The sequence below is a fragment of the Sinocyclocheilus anshuiensis genome, unplaced genomic scaffold (genome assembly GCF_001515605.1).
Source record: "Sinocyclocheilus anshuiensis isolate Anshui unplaced genomic scaffold, SAMN03320099.WGS_v1.1 scaffold655, whole genome shotgun sequence".
Classification (NCBI taxonomy): Eukaryota; Metazoa; Chordata; class Actinopteri; order Cypriniformes; family Cyprinidae; genus Sinocyclocheilus; species Sinocyclocheilus anshuiensis.
This window is the reverse complement of record NW_015548221.1, coordinates 478124-493259: the sequence shown is the minus strand read 5'-3', so window position 1 is coordinate 493259 and position 15136 is coordinate 478124. Positions and strand designations below refer to the sequence as shown.

Below are 15136 nucleotides of genomic sequence, written 5' to 3'. Positions count from 1 at the left end.
GGTTTTCCACTGGGTACAGTACCTGGTACCTGGTACTTTTTTTAGTACCACTTCGGTTGGGGTTCCAAGCGAACCGTACCGTTACCAAAACGTGACGTGTAAACTCTGCTGATCACGGATTGGCCGGAGAGAATCGTCACTACCTGCGTCACTGAACTTGCGACACAAACACAAAAGAACCGCTAGATTTAAATCAGCACAGCCAGCGAAGGATCGAACGCAACTGTTTTGAACGAGCGCACCTTTTTTTAACAACCAAAAAGTGGCTGTTCCCCCTGTTGAGGAAGTACAGACGTGTTGATAGTTGATAGCAGAGGAGCGGATCCAGTGAGAGCTTGATGGGGCGACGCGGAATGAACAAGTTAGTCGCGGCAGTGGAAACGCAAACCGAGCCGAACCGAGCCGTGCCGTACCGTACCGAGCCGTACCACGCAGTGGAAAAGCGCCATTAGTGAATCACTTCTGAATCAATTGGAGCGGTTACTAATCGGACTCACTTACTGAACGGCAAGTCGTTAATTTCGTCATTTCCGACTCGAAATGAACCAGGTACTGTGTGGGTCTAGTTAAAGATACACATTATGGGTTTTGTTGCAATAATAAGTATTTAAGAATAATTAATGAAGTTTTATCATTTTAAATGCCATTTCTATGTAGGCTATAATATATAGTAGCATACCAGTAAGTGGATTGTACTTATGAATATTTATTTATCATTAGTTAAGCTTCTTATTGAAATCTGTAATTATATGATAATTTGTCAATAGACTGATGAGAGAGCTGTAAATGCAGTAGGATTTTTTTCTTCTTCCTCAAAAGTACTAAAAGAATCATTAACTGGAATCGTAAAGATTTGGAAACAGAATCGTTCAATTAGGCTACTACCGATTTCCATCCCTAAATAAACGGGTTAAATGTCGCTGCTTATCCAGGTTTTGACAGCTGCAGTTAAATTGGCATCCAACTTGGCACCTAACCGTCCACTCACTCACAAATGGTAAATTGTACTGCGCTCGGTTATAAATAGCACAGTAACGAGCGCGCGCGAACGCCAGTCGTCCGGTTCCCCACGAGGATCAAATTCAGACTTGACCGGATCTCCGGTGCGATGTGCTGACAGCCTCGTTCATAAAATAACCATCGCCGGTGCATCGTTTCCTTCCTTTGTGCAAGCTCAAAAACTTTTAATTCAACTGGAGTCCACGAATTTCCCCTCAGCTGAACCAAATTGGGGACACTGGGGCTAGTTGTCACACTTTTCACTCCAGTGAATGTTTCTCAGAGTAGGCTAGGTTTATTTTTTCAGTTTCTATATAAACACATACTTTAACGTTAACGTCTGCGTTATTTCCACAGCTATTGACCCTAAAAGGGCAACAGTTGAATAAAACCACAGTATAGAGTAAGTTGTTACAACCTTGCTATTAATGCACAATAGACTTTTCAGCATAATTTAATTTAAATAGTAAACGGTAAAATGTACATGAATCTGAACGTATGAACTGACAACTTATGAACCTAACAAATCAAATATTGTCCTTCAAATTGATACAAAAGTAGATTTTGAGTTCTAAAAACTACCTATAAGCTAAAAAAACAAAAACAACACAGTGATTTTTTTAAGAAATAGATGCATATCTGAAAGGCAAGAGAAAATGGTGGTCTGCTACTACAGCATGTGAGCATGAAGTTTGACAGAGCCTGTCTGGCAGTTGAAGACTTGGCTCCACTTGGACAATAATGCAACAGGTGTGAATTCGTGTTAAGAGGCCCCAAATCCTTTTAAGGACACGAGAAGGGCTTTGCTGTCATCCTGTATCGGCAGTGAACTTCAGATCCACTAATAACATTCTTGATTCAACTACAACAGTACAAATAAATCAGGTTAGCCTACATGGTTTTTCCTTTCATCTTTTTGTATAATATATATATAATATGTTAATTTGAATGGATGCCATGGGCTAATAAATAAATAAAAACAGGTAATTGTTACTTTTTATCTCACAATTATTATGTTTTTCTCGCAATTCCCAGTTCAAAACTCACAATTCAGACTTTACATCTCACAATTCAGTTTTTTTGTTTGTTTGTTTGTTTCTGCAGTGGAATTAAAAATAAAAGGTAATTGCGACATTTTATCACAAAATTCTGACTTCTTTCTTGCAATTGCAAGTTTACCTCACAATTGCAAGTTAACATCTCGCAGTTGTTTAGATCACAATTCTGACTTTATATCTTGTGATATTTCCAAGTGTGAGGATAAAAAGACAGAATTGTGAAACATGGAATTGCAAGAAAAAAACGTCCATATTTATCCAAATGATACAAAGAGTACAGAAATATATATTTTACGTTTAACAAAACTATTGAAAACCCCTGGCATGACTGTGTCACCATCCATCTCATTAGACACCTTTTGTTACCACTAGCACACTCTGAATTACAACAAAAAGCATCTCTGAGGAACAGTAAATCTATGGAAATAACCTGTACAACAGATTCTCTATTGTTTTTCCACACACATTTGTGTGTAATTGTGAATAGGGTGTTTAAAAAAAAAGGGAGTGTTTCAACTGCCAAAAAAGCACTGATTTTCAAAACATGCATGCAAACTTAAAGCTTGCCAAAATTCAGGTCATTTACTGAAAAATTCCACTGTTATAGTAATAACTACCAAAAGAGCTGTAAGAATGACTCCGCTGTCATTTTTGCACAGCAATCATGTCTTTGATTCAACAACGTTATTATAATAAATCGTTAACAATGGCTGCATTTTTTAGGTTATGGCTCTGTAAATAGAGTCTGTTTTACTCCTACAATAAAATCAAAAGCCACTTTGCATTGGCTATTATAGATGATTTGATTCAACTCAATTATGAGGGTGAGAGGTCCTGACCAGCTGCAACAAAGTAAATGCTGAAAGCTTTCCTCTGGCGATCAGATGTCTAATTAAGCTATAAAGGTCACTTTTAATGCAGAGCAGGGTTGGGCTGATAGACGATCCCATCGTCCATCGCCGATGGCAGATATACATCACAATGTTGAGCCAGCATCGTGATTCCCAAGCATGCACATGGTCAGGCAGCAAGGGCAGAAAGGTCAGTGCTGGTTGCAAGAGATTAGAGCAGATCAAGCCTGTCTTAATAAGTGTTAATGAGGGACCCCAGACCCCTGGGGACGAGTCACTGATGGAACATCTCGTCTTTCATTTTTGCTTCTCTCTCAAATCCCTTCATCTCACATGAGCCAGCAGGGTACCCATCTGTGAGCGGGGTGGAAACATGTCAGCGCTCTGTTCTCTGATTTAAAGATACACATGCATGGCAAATTGTGACACATCAACACAGTTCAGCAATGCTTTAGGCTTCAAACTTGCTTATTGTTAGTTTTAGAGTTGTAAAAGTTTAATTGAGCTCAGTCACACTACTGATATCCTAGTCTTCCTTATGGCAGTGGAGGTACAATTGCTTCAGATGTGTACTGGAATTTGAAACGGATGTGTGCTTTCTAAAGAGAAGGAAAAACATTGCTCAAGGGCTATATACAAACAAAACTCCCCAAAGTCCTCCAATATGCTGCCATCCAGCACTTTTCTCTATTTTTGACATTAAGGAGGCCTGATACACACTATAACATTACATGTTCTAGTATCAATGGCAGTGAATACAGCTGGATAACCTAAATACATCATGAAGGTTTTATTACAAGCATCACATTTTAAAAATAAGGTATTAAACTGTACTTTATTAATGATACCTCAAATCTAGCAGCTTGCTTGTTGATGAGATTACTTTTCTAAGTAAGATTGAGTTTCTAAGATTGCCACCTAGTGGATGATAAAACGGGCAAAAAATCCAAAAGATTTACACTGAAGCAGGAAGCCGATGCACATTTTAGTTTGTTCTTTTGATCTGGGCCAGTAAATAATTAGACTGCGACTAATGATTGCAAATGCTATAAAAACAAAAACAGCAACAATAATTTAAAATCTATACAAGCTTTGTTTGATCAGATATCATCTTGTTAGAGTGCATGCCAGTATTTTCTGTACACAACAATGAACACAGCACAAGCCATGATGTCTGATCCACGAAGAAATGACTCTTATGAAGAGGTTCTTTTTAATGAATCAGTCAGAAAGTTTAATGAAACAGCCTTGAATTCCCTCGTGATTTAGTGGTTTGCATCAGTGAATCGTTCAAGGGTGCATTTCCCAAAAGCATCGTTAGCAAACTATGGTCGCAAGTTCCACAATTCTGACTTTTTTTCTCAAAATTGTGGAATATAAACTTATATCTTGTAATTCTGAGAAATTAAGTCAGAATTGTTAAGATTAAAAACTCGCAATTCTGACTTTTTTCTCAGAATTGTGAGATGTAGGCCTAGACTCGCAATTGCGAGGTAAAGTCCAATTCTGTGTGTGGGGATTGGAATTGTTGGGAATTGTTATATCTCACAATTCTGACTTAACTTGCAGTTGCGTGTAGGGCTGTGCGATTAATCGAAATCGAATCACAATCGCGATTTGAGATGTTGCGGTTTGCTAATCGCAAAGCATTGCGATGTGGACGCGATATTACTCCGTTCCAGAGCATATGCGTGACTGCCTGCCTTGAGTTGCAGTCTTGCCCTGGGCAAGAGTGAGCGCACCTCCGTTCTCCCCAATCAGCACTGCTCTAGCCAACTGCGTAAATGCCCATCATTAAAAAAATAAATAAATAAAAAAGCGGGTCGGGAGAGAGACACGAAATCGAATCGAAATCGCGATTTGAGACGTTGCGATTTCCTAATCGCAAAGCCTGCGATGTGGATGCGATATTACTCTGTTCCAGAGCATATGCATGACTGCCAGCCTTGAGTGGCAGCCTTACTAACCAATAGAGTGAGCGCACCCAATCAGCACTGCTCTAGCCAACCGCGTAAACGCCCACCATTAAAACAAACAAACAAACAGAACGCGGGAGAGAGTGTGTGTGATAATGGCGTCTACAGGGTCAGATCGATAGTTAGGCAACTACTACAGAAAAAACTTGTGTAATATGAGATAACTTCGGCTTCAAAATGACAGACACCAAACAAAAAAGGTAACGTTAAGATCCACCATGGCAACCTGAACTGCCTGCTCCACCATGGCCTCCTGACCCGCTCTGAAGGCTTCCCTTGTCTCCGCCCTGTTCCAGTCGTACACCAGCCTCCAGGGCGCCCACCCCCCCTCCCTGATGGTACTGTTACGCGCCGTCCGGGAGGGGGGGCGATCTGTTCCTGTTTGCCCTTATTTGGTTCTTCCTGTGTCCTGTCCTCATTTGTTATTATTTGAGTCCAGGTGTTCCCCATTTAGTTCATATTGTTCCCAGGTGTGTCCCATTAGTTTCTGTGCATTTAAACCCTGTGTTTCCCGTTTGCTGTTAAACGTCTTCCATTAGTTCCTGTGTTTTCCCCGTTTGCTGATTCTATTAAATTCCATGTCGAAGTGTTCTCCAGCGTCTCCTCGTTCCAATCCTCCCCACTGTGTGACACCTTATCGGTTCTGCTTTCAGTACTGGAGAATAAAAGATACATTCTTAGATGCTTGTATTAGTACATGAACGTTATCTTGCACATTTTATCTCCCCAACAAATTCTAATTTGAAAGAAGTTTATAATGCATGTTCGCTATTCCCAATTCAGAAGACCGCTCACACAGCCTGTGTCTCTGAATGCTTCTCATACTCGCTCCTCTCTCCCGCGTCTCACGGAGGAGCCGCTTACACTAGCCGCACACACGCAGCCTGTCTCGTAATGCTCGTTTACTCACGCGCGGCTCCGCACCGCAAGTCTCCACGAGCGCTTCTGGCAGTATGGACGAGGCTTGACGCACGCGCGCAACCTGTCAACTCGCGCCTGGCTCCGCGTTTAAAACAAGTGTAAATTCAGTCTAACAGCTTTGCTCATTTCACTTGGATGAAATGAAACATTCAGCACATTGTCCACTTGTTCTTAAAATCCCAAATACTTAAAATGAATAAATCAGCCTATGTAACTTATGTAATACTTTAATAACTGACTAAAGTAATACAGTTCTTTATTTACACAAAATAAACGAATCTTTCCTGTGAAATTCAGTAATTAAGTAAATTCTGTAAAAGTAGTAATACCATTATAATATTCCCTGCTGAAAAAAAACAATAGAACCCCTCCCAAAACACAGAAATTTAATGGATTTAAGGGTTATATTGGGAATTATATTAGCTTTAATGTAAACTATAATGGTGTCTACTGGTATTTGATGTATTCTATTGGTGGGATGTAATCTGGCAGATGGGAAACAATAAAACAACAGCAATCCCTATTGGAATAATGCCCAAAACACACTACAAAAAGGAATTTTGTTTGAATTTCAGTGATGGTTTCAATTGCTTTTTTCTGCAGGGTAATGATACCCATACTGTGCTGCACACTATTGACAATGTTAAGCTGAAGCTTGACTTTGCAAAATTCAAATCGCAAATCAAATCGCAATCGCAATATCTGTCAAAAAAAATCGCAATTAGATATTTTCCCCAAATCGCACAGTCCTAGTTGCGTGTTATTAAGTCAGAATTGTGAGATAAAAGGTCGCAATCACCTTTTTTCATTTTTTATTCAGTGGCAGAAACGGGCTTCCATAAAATCCACACCACAACTATAACAACACAGAGACATCATTTGGAATCACTTTCAGAACGTACCAGATGAAAGATTAAAACGTAAATCAAACTGAATCCACCCAAGTGTAAAGAGCTCAAGCATTTAAAGCAGCAGATGACAAAACTGCAGCACGTGCTTACAGTAAACAGAATGTTATCGTCCGTTGGTGTGAACCCTAATATAATAGTTTTTGATGTGAATGGGCCATTACATCGTTCTGTTCACTAACGGGTTAATATGACAACGTGTAAATAGTTTTGTTTCTTTTAAAAAATTCAAATATTTAAAAAAAAAAAAATTGTGCTATTTCTTTAACATATGTCCAGTTGTCGAATCAACTGGGAAACTTTGGGCAAATTCCAAATGGCTTTTTTGCACCCTTGAAGGGCACTTCTGGAAGGGGACGCCATTTGTAGGGCCGTTCCAAATGAAAGTGAACAACTGAATCCCTTCATGAAGGGCCCTTCCAGAAGTCTGTTAGCGAAGGGAACATGCGATGGTCTCTTTACGGATGTGATTTACATAAATTCCATTTGTGATCATGTGATCTTTGGTTAGGAGATCTTGCGATGCATTTGATGCAAAGTTGGGGTTGATTTCGACTTCACATACAAAACGAGAATGTAGAATAGGCTAATTAAATTTGTCTTTATATTAATGTAATACAAAATATTTTTCATCAGTGACAGAAATAGCCTATGATTTAAGACGGTATGTAAGCAAGTTTAAGCAAGTTTAGTTTAAAAAAAGTTTAATACACAATTAGATGATATTTAAATAAAATAGTCATAAAAAGAAGAAATACTATTTGCAACAACTGATGGAGTGCTGAATGCTGCACACACACGCAGCATTGTCAAGGTAACATCTGGTCAGTCATTCCCTTTGCCAAGGGAGTTCCAAACGCTTGGCCTATACGAGACAGTAATGGCCTGCACTCTTGAAAGAACACACTTCAAGGGCTCTGCCCTTCGAAGGTAGGAGGGCATAGGGATGCTCACTTCCTTTTGCAATTCACCCTTTGTGTTGAAAACATGTTGGAGCTATAATCAACATATTTTAGTCCACTCAAAAATCAGGTAGAAAAACTCTTGATATTTACATGGCACATACTCCACTTTTTCCATAAAATTCAACTACCGAATTGATCAATTAAGCAAATTAAATAGAAGTTAAAACTTGACATAATTTTCCTGCTTTTGCTCTGCAGTACCCATCTATGTGCCCTTCCTGATCGTCGGCTCGGTCTTCGTTGCCTTCGTGCTGGTGGGCTCCGTTGTTGCCGTGTGCTGTTGCCGCTGTCTCCGTCCCAAACAGGAGCCTTCATCAGGCGGCGGCTCAGGAGGAGGGTCCAGCAGCGCCCGTGTCCTCGAGACGATTCCCATGATGGCCAGCACAGGTACGTCGCGAGGCTCGTCCTCCCGCCAGTCGAGCACTGCCACCTCCTCCAGCTCTTCAGCTCCACCGGCCGCCCCCCGTCCCGCACACGTCCCTCTGCTCCGCGCCCAGGCCTCGTGTTGCCTCCCGCCAGACGCCAGCGTCTACGTGAACATGCCGACCAACTTCTCAGTGCTAAACTGCCAGCAAGCCACTCAAATCCTTCCTCACCAAGGGCAGTTTCTACATCCTCAGTACATCGGATTCGCCCACCCTGTTTCTCCGGCTCCTGCCTTCCTAGATCCCGCTCAAGTGGGCTACCGCCCATTGCAGTCTCCGTATCCTCCGCCAACCAGCGTGGCTAGTGTGACCGGGGATCAAAAATACCCTCCGGTTACCATGTGAATCCCAATGGGACCATCATAGGAATCAAAATCACACAAAAAAATCAGTTCAGGGCACAAAATTGAGAGTCAAGGCTTGCAACCACACAAATGAGACTCTCAAACCGGTGCTTTATCAAACACAACATTGTTTTCTGTGATATAAAGGAAACAGTGCTTAAGAAATGACTGGATGTGTGTGTAACATGCCTTGAAAAGTGCTAATGGTGCCTTTGTAAATGAAGCGCGTGTGTATATATGCGATGTATATTTGTGTTGTATAACCGTGCATGTGCGCTCTGTGCGTGACTGTATAGGTGTGTTGGTTTATGAGATGCAGTATGTGATGAATATGTGTGTGTGTAGTGCACTATATGTTGTGTGTAATGGGAATCACAGGTGCTGTAATGTGAAAAACAGTCCTGGCTCCCTGTTGGATGCTTAAAATCTAATGAAGTGAACACAGGACACAGACTGTGACGCTCCACCCTCTTGCCCACTGCAGCACACGCACATACAGTAGACACACACACTTAAACTTTCGCATATACACACTCACATTCTGCAGAACCAAAGTCATTTTCGCATTGCCAAGGAACTGAATAGAAAATATACAAAAAATATAGGCCTGTGTTTGGGAAAGCGATGTGCGAAGGTGTGTGTAGCTGAGATCAGCGGTCTTCTGAAAGCACCAGAGTCAATTACGCACTAAAAACTGTCTGCCAACTGTTCCCCTTCACCAAGTCTCTGCCTTGTGAAAGGACTGTGTATGTGTGCCACTTTTCTTCCCCTCTGTTAGCATAAGGTACACTTGAGGAGTACCAAAAGGGTTCCAGGGCATTTCATTTGGAGTGGGTTTCTTTCAGCGCGCTCAAAGGCAGCAGTTTAGCGAGGAAAAAAAGCCCCAGGCTCCTCCAGAAGGCCATCACCTTTCTGGACTACTAAAACTCCAGCATTAGATCTCAGACTGGCAGAAAAATCACAATGAAATTAAAGACTGCCAGTCTGAAATCACCAAAAAATCACCAGTCTGAGTTATTTGGGTTTTAGAGCTGGAAGTTAAAAAGGTAATTCAATCCAAAATGTTGTTTCAAACCTTTATGACTTTCCGTGGAACACAAAAGAAGATATTTCTATTTTTTTCATCTAATTCAAGTCAATGTTGTTATTGTAAAAACGAACTAAAACTGAAATAAAGGCTAAATGGATATCTTTAACTTAAACTAATAAAAACGGCAAAATCAAATTTTTATAGCAAAAATTGCTGTTAAACTAAAATAATGTATTAGATGAAAAACTTGAAAAAAATGTTGCTTTGCAAAACAGAATATGAAAAAATTTAAATGACAAAAGAACAAAACAAAAGTACTAAAACACTAAAATTAAAAGGAAAACTTGGACAATATAAAGGAAAATAACTTAAAATATTAATAAAAGCTACATTTTAAAAATGTCTGTTTTTTCATCTAATGAAAGCCAGTGCTGTTATTGTTAACTAAAACTAAACTATTAAAAATTCCAGATAGAATAGAATTGTTAGATAGAAATAGAAATCTTTAACTTAAACTAATGAAAATGGCAAAAGCAAATAGTTTTTCTAGCAAAAAAAGTTGTTAAAAATGTTATACTAAATGTATATATTAAATGGAAAAACTTGAAAAATGAGTTGCTTTGGCAACTAACTAAAGTTTAAGTTGAAGTACTAAAGTTAAACTAAAACTGAATTAAAATAAATTGAAACTAAATTAAAAATATTACAATAATTAAAACATGAAAAAACACAATTGCAAAAAACCTAAGCTAAAATTAATGTGAAAACTGAAAATATATATATATGAATACATTTTAGAATAATATTCAATACTGAAAAAATATAAAGTAACTGATGGTAGTCAGTGGGGTTGTTTTAGAATATCATCTTTTGTGTTCCACTGCTTGGAATGACAGAGTAAATGATGACAGAACTTTCTTTTTTTGGTGAACTTTCACTAAAGTTTGAGATAGATGGTTTCTACCCCTACAGGAAAAGTAGCAAAGTCTGTCCTGACAGGGAGAATGTCTGTTTCGACTGTATCTGTGGGCAACTTTACATGCACATCAGATCTATTTTTGTGTACGATACGTGTGTGTGTAAAACTGAATGAGTATTTGAGCTTGAATGTGCCTCTCTCTTTTTGAGAGCAGGGTGCTACGTGTCTTTTACATATGAAATATAATAATTATAATAAATATTTTTAGAGACTGTGAAGTGTCACTGGGTTGTTTGTAAGAGATGCTGAGTGCTGCTGTCAGCGGTATGTGTGGCGCTCTCAAATGAAGACATGCAGGGCCCGTTTGCACCACTGCCTCGGCTAAATTAAACCCGAGTGCTCCTGTTACACATGGACTTTAAGTGCTCAGACTTTCATCACTCTCAACACTCATGACGAAACTGAGACCATGGGCTGCGTGCATAAATCTTTGCATAGTTTCCATGCTAAGTGTTTGCATATACAGACAGACATTTAGTCATAAAACTCTATGCACATGTTCATATTACTTTTAAATATATGTACTAGATACTGGAAACCAAGCTGAATTAGCCTGAGTTGACGTCACGATTGAACAGCTATAAATTATATTTATATACACTACTGTTCAAACGTTTGGGGTTGGTAAGATTTTGAAAGTCATGCAGAGACTGCATTTATGTGATCAAAAATACAATAAAAACAGTATTGTTAAGTATAATCACTTTTTTTTTGTATAATTTATAATGTAATTTATTCCTGTGATGGCAAATCTGAATTTTCAGCATCATTACTCCAGTCTTCAGTGTCACATGATCCTTCAGGAATCTTTCTAATATGATGATTTACTGATCAAGAAGCATATTTATCAATATAAAAACAGTTGTGCTGCTTTATTTCGTTTTTATTTTTTTTGTTAACTGATACATTTTTTAAAAGGATTTTTAAATGATAGAAAGATCAAAAGTCTTTTGTAATATTTTGCTGGTCTCTTAGGGAGATTCTGATAAACTAGTAAATGATGAACGACAGTAAATTATGGCACCTGTTAACATTGAGATTAATGCAAATGGTCATATTCTTCATGTTGTTGAAAGCTGAAGTGCTGCCAGTTCAAAAGACATTTACAAGCTGTTAACATGTGCAATAGAGAAATGTTAACAGGCTGTTCTACAATTAAGGAAATCATGAATTTAGTGGAAATTGTTATTTTTAAAATTACACATACTGCACCAAGTATGATGTGACATTTTATAAATATACGTCCACTTATTTACGATTATTAAAACACTTTATTTAATCACCTAGAACAAAAATACAAATAAAAAGTTTTCCCCACAATATATGTGATATAGCCTACACATTAGCTACAAAAATCTGCAACATTTAAAAATAATATTGAACCAAATGACCTCAGAACTGACAGTTGTGTTTAGTTAGTAATATCTGTTTTGCACATGCACATATGAGACAGGATGAAAATGTAAAGCTAAATCTATATAAATATTACCTGAACGTGCTAAAACACAAATCGCTTTTCATACTTTAACTAGCTAGAATAAAAACTCTTTAAACAAGTCTTTAAACACACTTAACAGCACACGTCACTAGTCACACTTTCCACCCAGACAATGGCTGCATATACAAACAAAACCCAAAATAATTGCAGTTAGTTAAATCTGCCTGTGTTCTTGGCATGTATATATGGAAACTTTAGGGTCAGACTAACGTTTGGGGAGTCATTGGACAGAGTTGAAATGGATCCATGTGGTTCCTGCTGAGGTGGAACAGGAATGGATTCACCATATTGGAGGCAGTGGAGCTGGACAGAGCTGGTAATTTACAGTTACATTAAGACTTAAATGAACTCGTATGGGATTATTCTAAATATCCATTCAACGCACCTATCGTTAATTCAGAACATATATAGTTGAGTACATCTGTGTATTTTATCCTTCACATACACACTAAGTGCACTGATGTACAATGTGTTCTTTGGCAAATTGAATGATTCGGGGTTTAAATAAGGTAAGATCTACATATGCTGTAAATGTGTTAGTACTCTTCTGTCTTTCCTGTTTTTAATCTTAAAATAACACTCCACCTCAGCTCATTTCCTAACCTGTAACTCTGACTATGTAGCTCTGAAGTGCACTTCAAACAAACCCGGCCGGAGAAAGCACAAATCAAACTCCACTTATAAGTCCGCTAGTGTTGAATGTTGAATGTTGGCTTTCACTTTTTTAAGACAGCATAAGTGAACCAAATCACGCTAAGCTCATTTTTTTAGCTCAGCAATTTTACAACGATCTCCTTTTCACATAGGCTGCTATTCAAAGTTTGGTAATCCCTTAAAAACTTGATGAATGTATGATGTAAATTCGAATAGAATGAATTAAATTCTTATATAATTTACTCACCACCGAATCTGAAGCAATGCGTTCAACTAGTCAGGAGAACTTTCTGTGGTAGCGTGAGTCGAATCACGAACAATGGACTCATACGAACCGGTTATTTTCAATAGGTCAAAATCAAAAGATTCACAAACCAGTTTCGAATCTTCGAATTCCCTAGTGAGTTAGCGGCGAGTTAACAAGACTCACTCAGTCAACGGTCAATGAATCGTGTAGTTACAAATGACTCCTCTCTGAACTCTGAGTCGTTTATCTATTTGAATAGGCACATATAGGCGTTAGATATAGTTTTGTTATTAAACTATATAGTTTTGTTAATTGAAATAACTAAAGCTGAAACGAAATATAAATATTACATGATAAAACTTTAAAATTAAATATTAAATGAAAATTAGAAATTTTGGCAAATAACTGAAGTAAGTTTAACTACTAAAATAACTAAAACTGGAATAAAAATAAATTAAAGAGAATATAAAAAAATAAAAATGTCAAAAGCACAAAACAAAATTACTAAAACTAAAATTAAAAGCTAACTTAAAATATGAATAAAAATTCATAGGCATTTTGGTTGAGTACCTACTGCATATGAGTTAATCTACTCGGGGGAACTTTCTTTTTGTCAGCTATAAGTGAGGTTGTGGAATCGCAAACAATTGACTCATATTAAATGGTTCTTTTAAATAGGTAAAAATCTTCCAATGATTCACAAACCAGTTTCGAACTCCCTAGTGAGTTAGCAGTGAGTTAACAGCATACCTGTTAACACTCCCGTTTTTCCTGGGAGTCTCCCGTATTTCACACCCATCTCCCACCTCCCGTATTGTTATTTCTCCCAGTAAACTCTCGTAATTTGTATGGCCCAACCCTCCTTAGGCCTATATGAATAATCACATCAGTATGAAACGCATCCTACTCACACAATCGACACATCATACAAATTTGAACCCATTTGTGACCTCAACCGTTATCAACAGTTGCGCTTAGACGCGGGAAGTTGAATAATCAGTGGTAGAAATGGAAGGAGGAGACTCTGGAGGAATAATTTAATTTCATATCTCGGAAGCCGCACCGATTTTAATATCGGACACAGTGGGAAAAATGACTTTCAGTAAGTCCTTCTGCTATTGTTTGCAGAAAACACGCAGTTGTAAATGAAGACACCAAGATATATTTATGTTACTAAATTAATGTAATTGTTTGAAAATAATTGTTCAAATATAATTTATATTTTTGACTCACCCCTTTTCTTAAAAATGGCTGAAATGTTGTTTTATTTTATAAAACTTTGTGAAAACCTGTATCTGAACATGTAAATCATGTTTGTTTGTTTTTTACAGTCATTTAAAGGTTTAATATGTTACCATTGCCCTACACTGCTCAGGTTTTAAAAAGGTCTTTAAACAAAGGCTTAAATTTGATTTAAAAAATCCTGCAGACAGCCTGACTTGACAGTTCCTGCTCCACAAAAATGAGTGGCATGAACATTCTTAATGTCTCTTCTTTTTGTTCCACAGAAGAAAGTAAGTCACACCGGTTTGGAACGACATGAGTGTGAATCCACAAATTTAAACTGAACAATAATAAGAATTTGCCTGAAATGACTCGGGCAACAATAACAGGACAAAAGCAAGGCTTAAAAAGAGAATGACACAGAGTCACAAGTCCAGTTTATTTGACAAAACAGTCCAGAAACCCAACAGGTCGAGTGAAAGCGGACAAAAGCAAAAGCTACATCTGTGATCCACAGCAGCCACCGACTGGAACAGAGAGGGAATGAAAGGATAACTAGACCAAGAGAACAAGGAGACATGGAGATTGTCGATCTGGAAAAAGAGAGAGAATCAAAGACAGGGGCAGACGGAGAGAACATGAGCTCTAAGATACAGAGGCCGCCATTAAGTAGAAGATTAGGTGAGACGGAGAGCGAGAGAAGGTGTATTTGTGTGTGTGTGGTAAGCTGGGAAGCTCCATGCTGCAGGGTGGGGGTTCCGCCTCAGAGGAATCGCTGTGTGTTTTGGCAGCCTCACTGGATGGGAACGGTGCATGCGTGTGTCTGCAGCATCTGTAAGCCACACCTCCTCCCCCCCATCTCAGGTCTGCAATGGGCATTCCTCCAAAAAGAGTGTATGCATGTGGGTGGCTGTTTTGTGTTTGTTTAGAGTGGCCTCCCCTCCTGCTTCGCCGTGGTGATGACGGATACGCCAAACTCCGATCTCTGGAGACGCAGACGCTAGGATTTAACAAAAACACACACATGCAGACACACCGAGAAGCGCAACAGCCGCCC

The 15136-nt window shown here is 38.6% G+C and overlaps 2 protein-coding genes across 4 annotated transcripts in view; one reads left to right on the top strand and one right to left on the bottom strand.

Annotated features, from left to right (window-relative positions):
• Positions 1-9438, top strand: part of LOC107654227 (protein shisa-2) — a 12075-nt gene extending 2637 nt beyond the window's left edge. The window contains exon 2 of the mRNA XM_016441228.1: positions 7877-9438. Coding sequence (XP_016296714.1) covers positions 7877-8448 — 572 coding nt within the window. The 3' untranslated portion in view covers positions 8449-9438. The remainder of the gene's footprint in view (positions 1-7876) is intronic.
• The window catches only part of spice1 (spindle and centriole associated protein 1), a 24874-nt gene extending 11960 nt beyond the window's left edge, over positions 1-12914 (bottom strand). Inside the window, exon 1 of one of the 3 annotated variants that reach the window (XM_016441227.1) lies at positions 12856-12914. The gene's annotated coding sequence lies outside the window, so the exon portion shown is untranslated. Of the gene's footprint in view, positions 1-992; positions 999-12855 lie in introns of those variants that run through there. The other 2 variants (XM_016441225.1, XM_016441226.1) reach the window with 2 other exon arrangements.
• Between the last annotated feature and the right edge of the window lie 2222 nt (positions 12915-15136).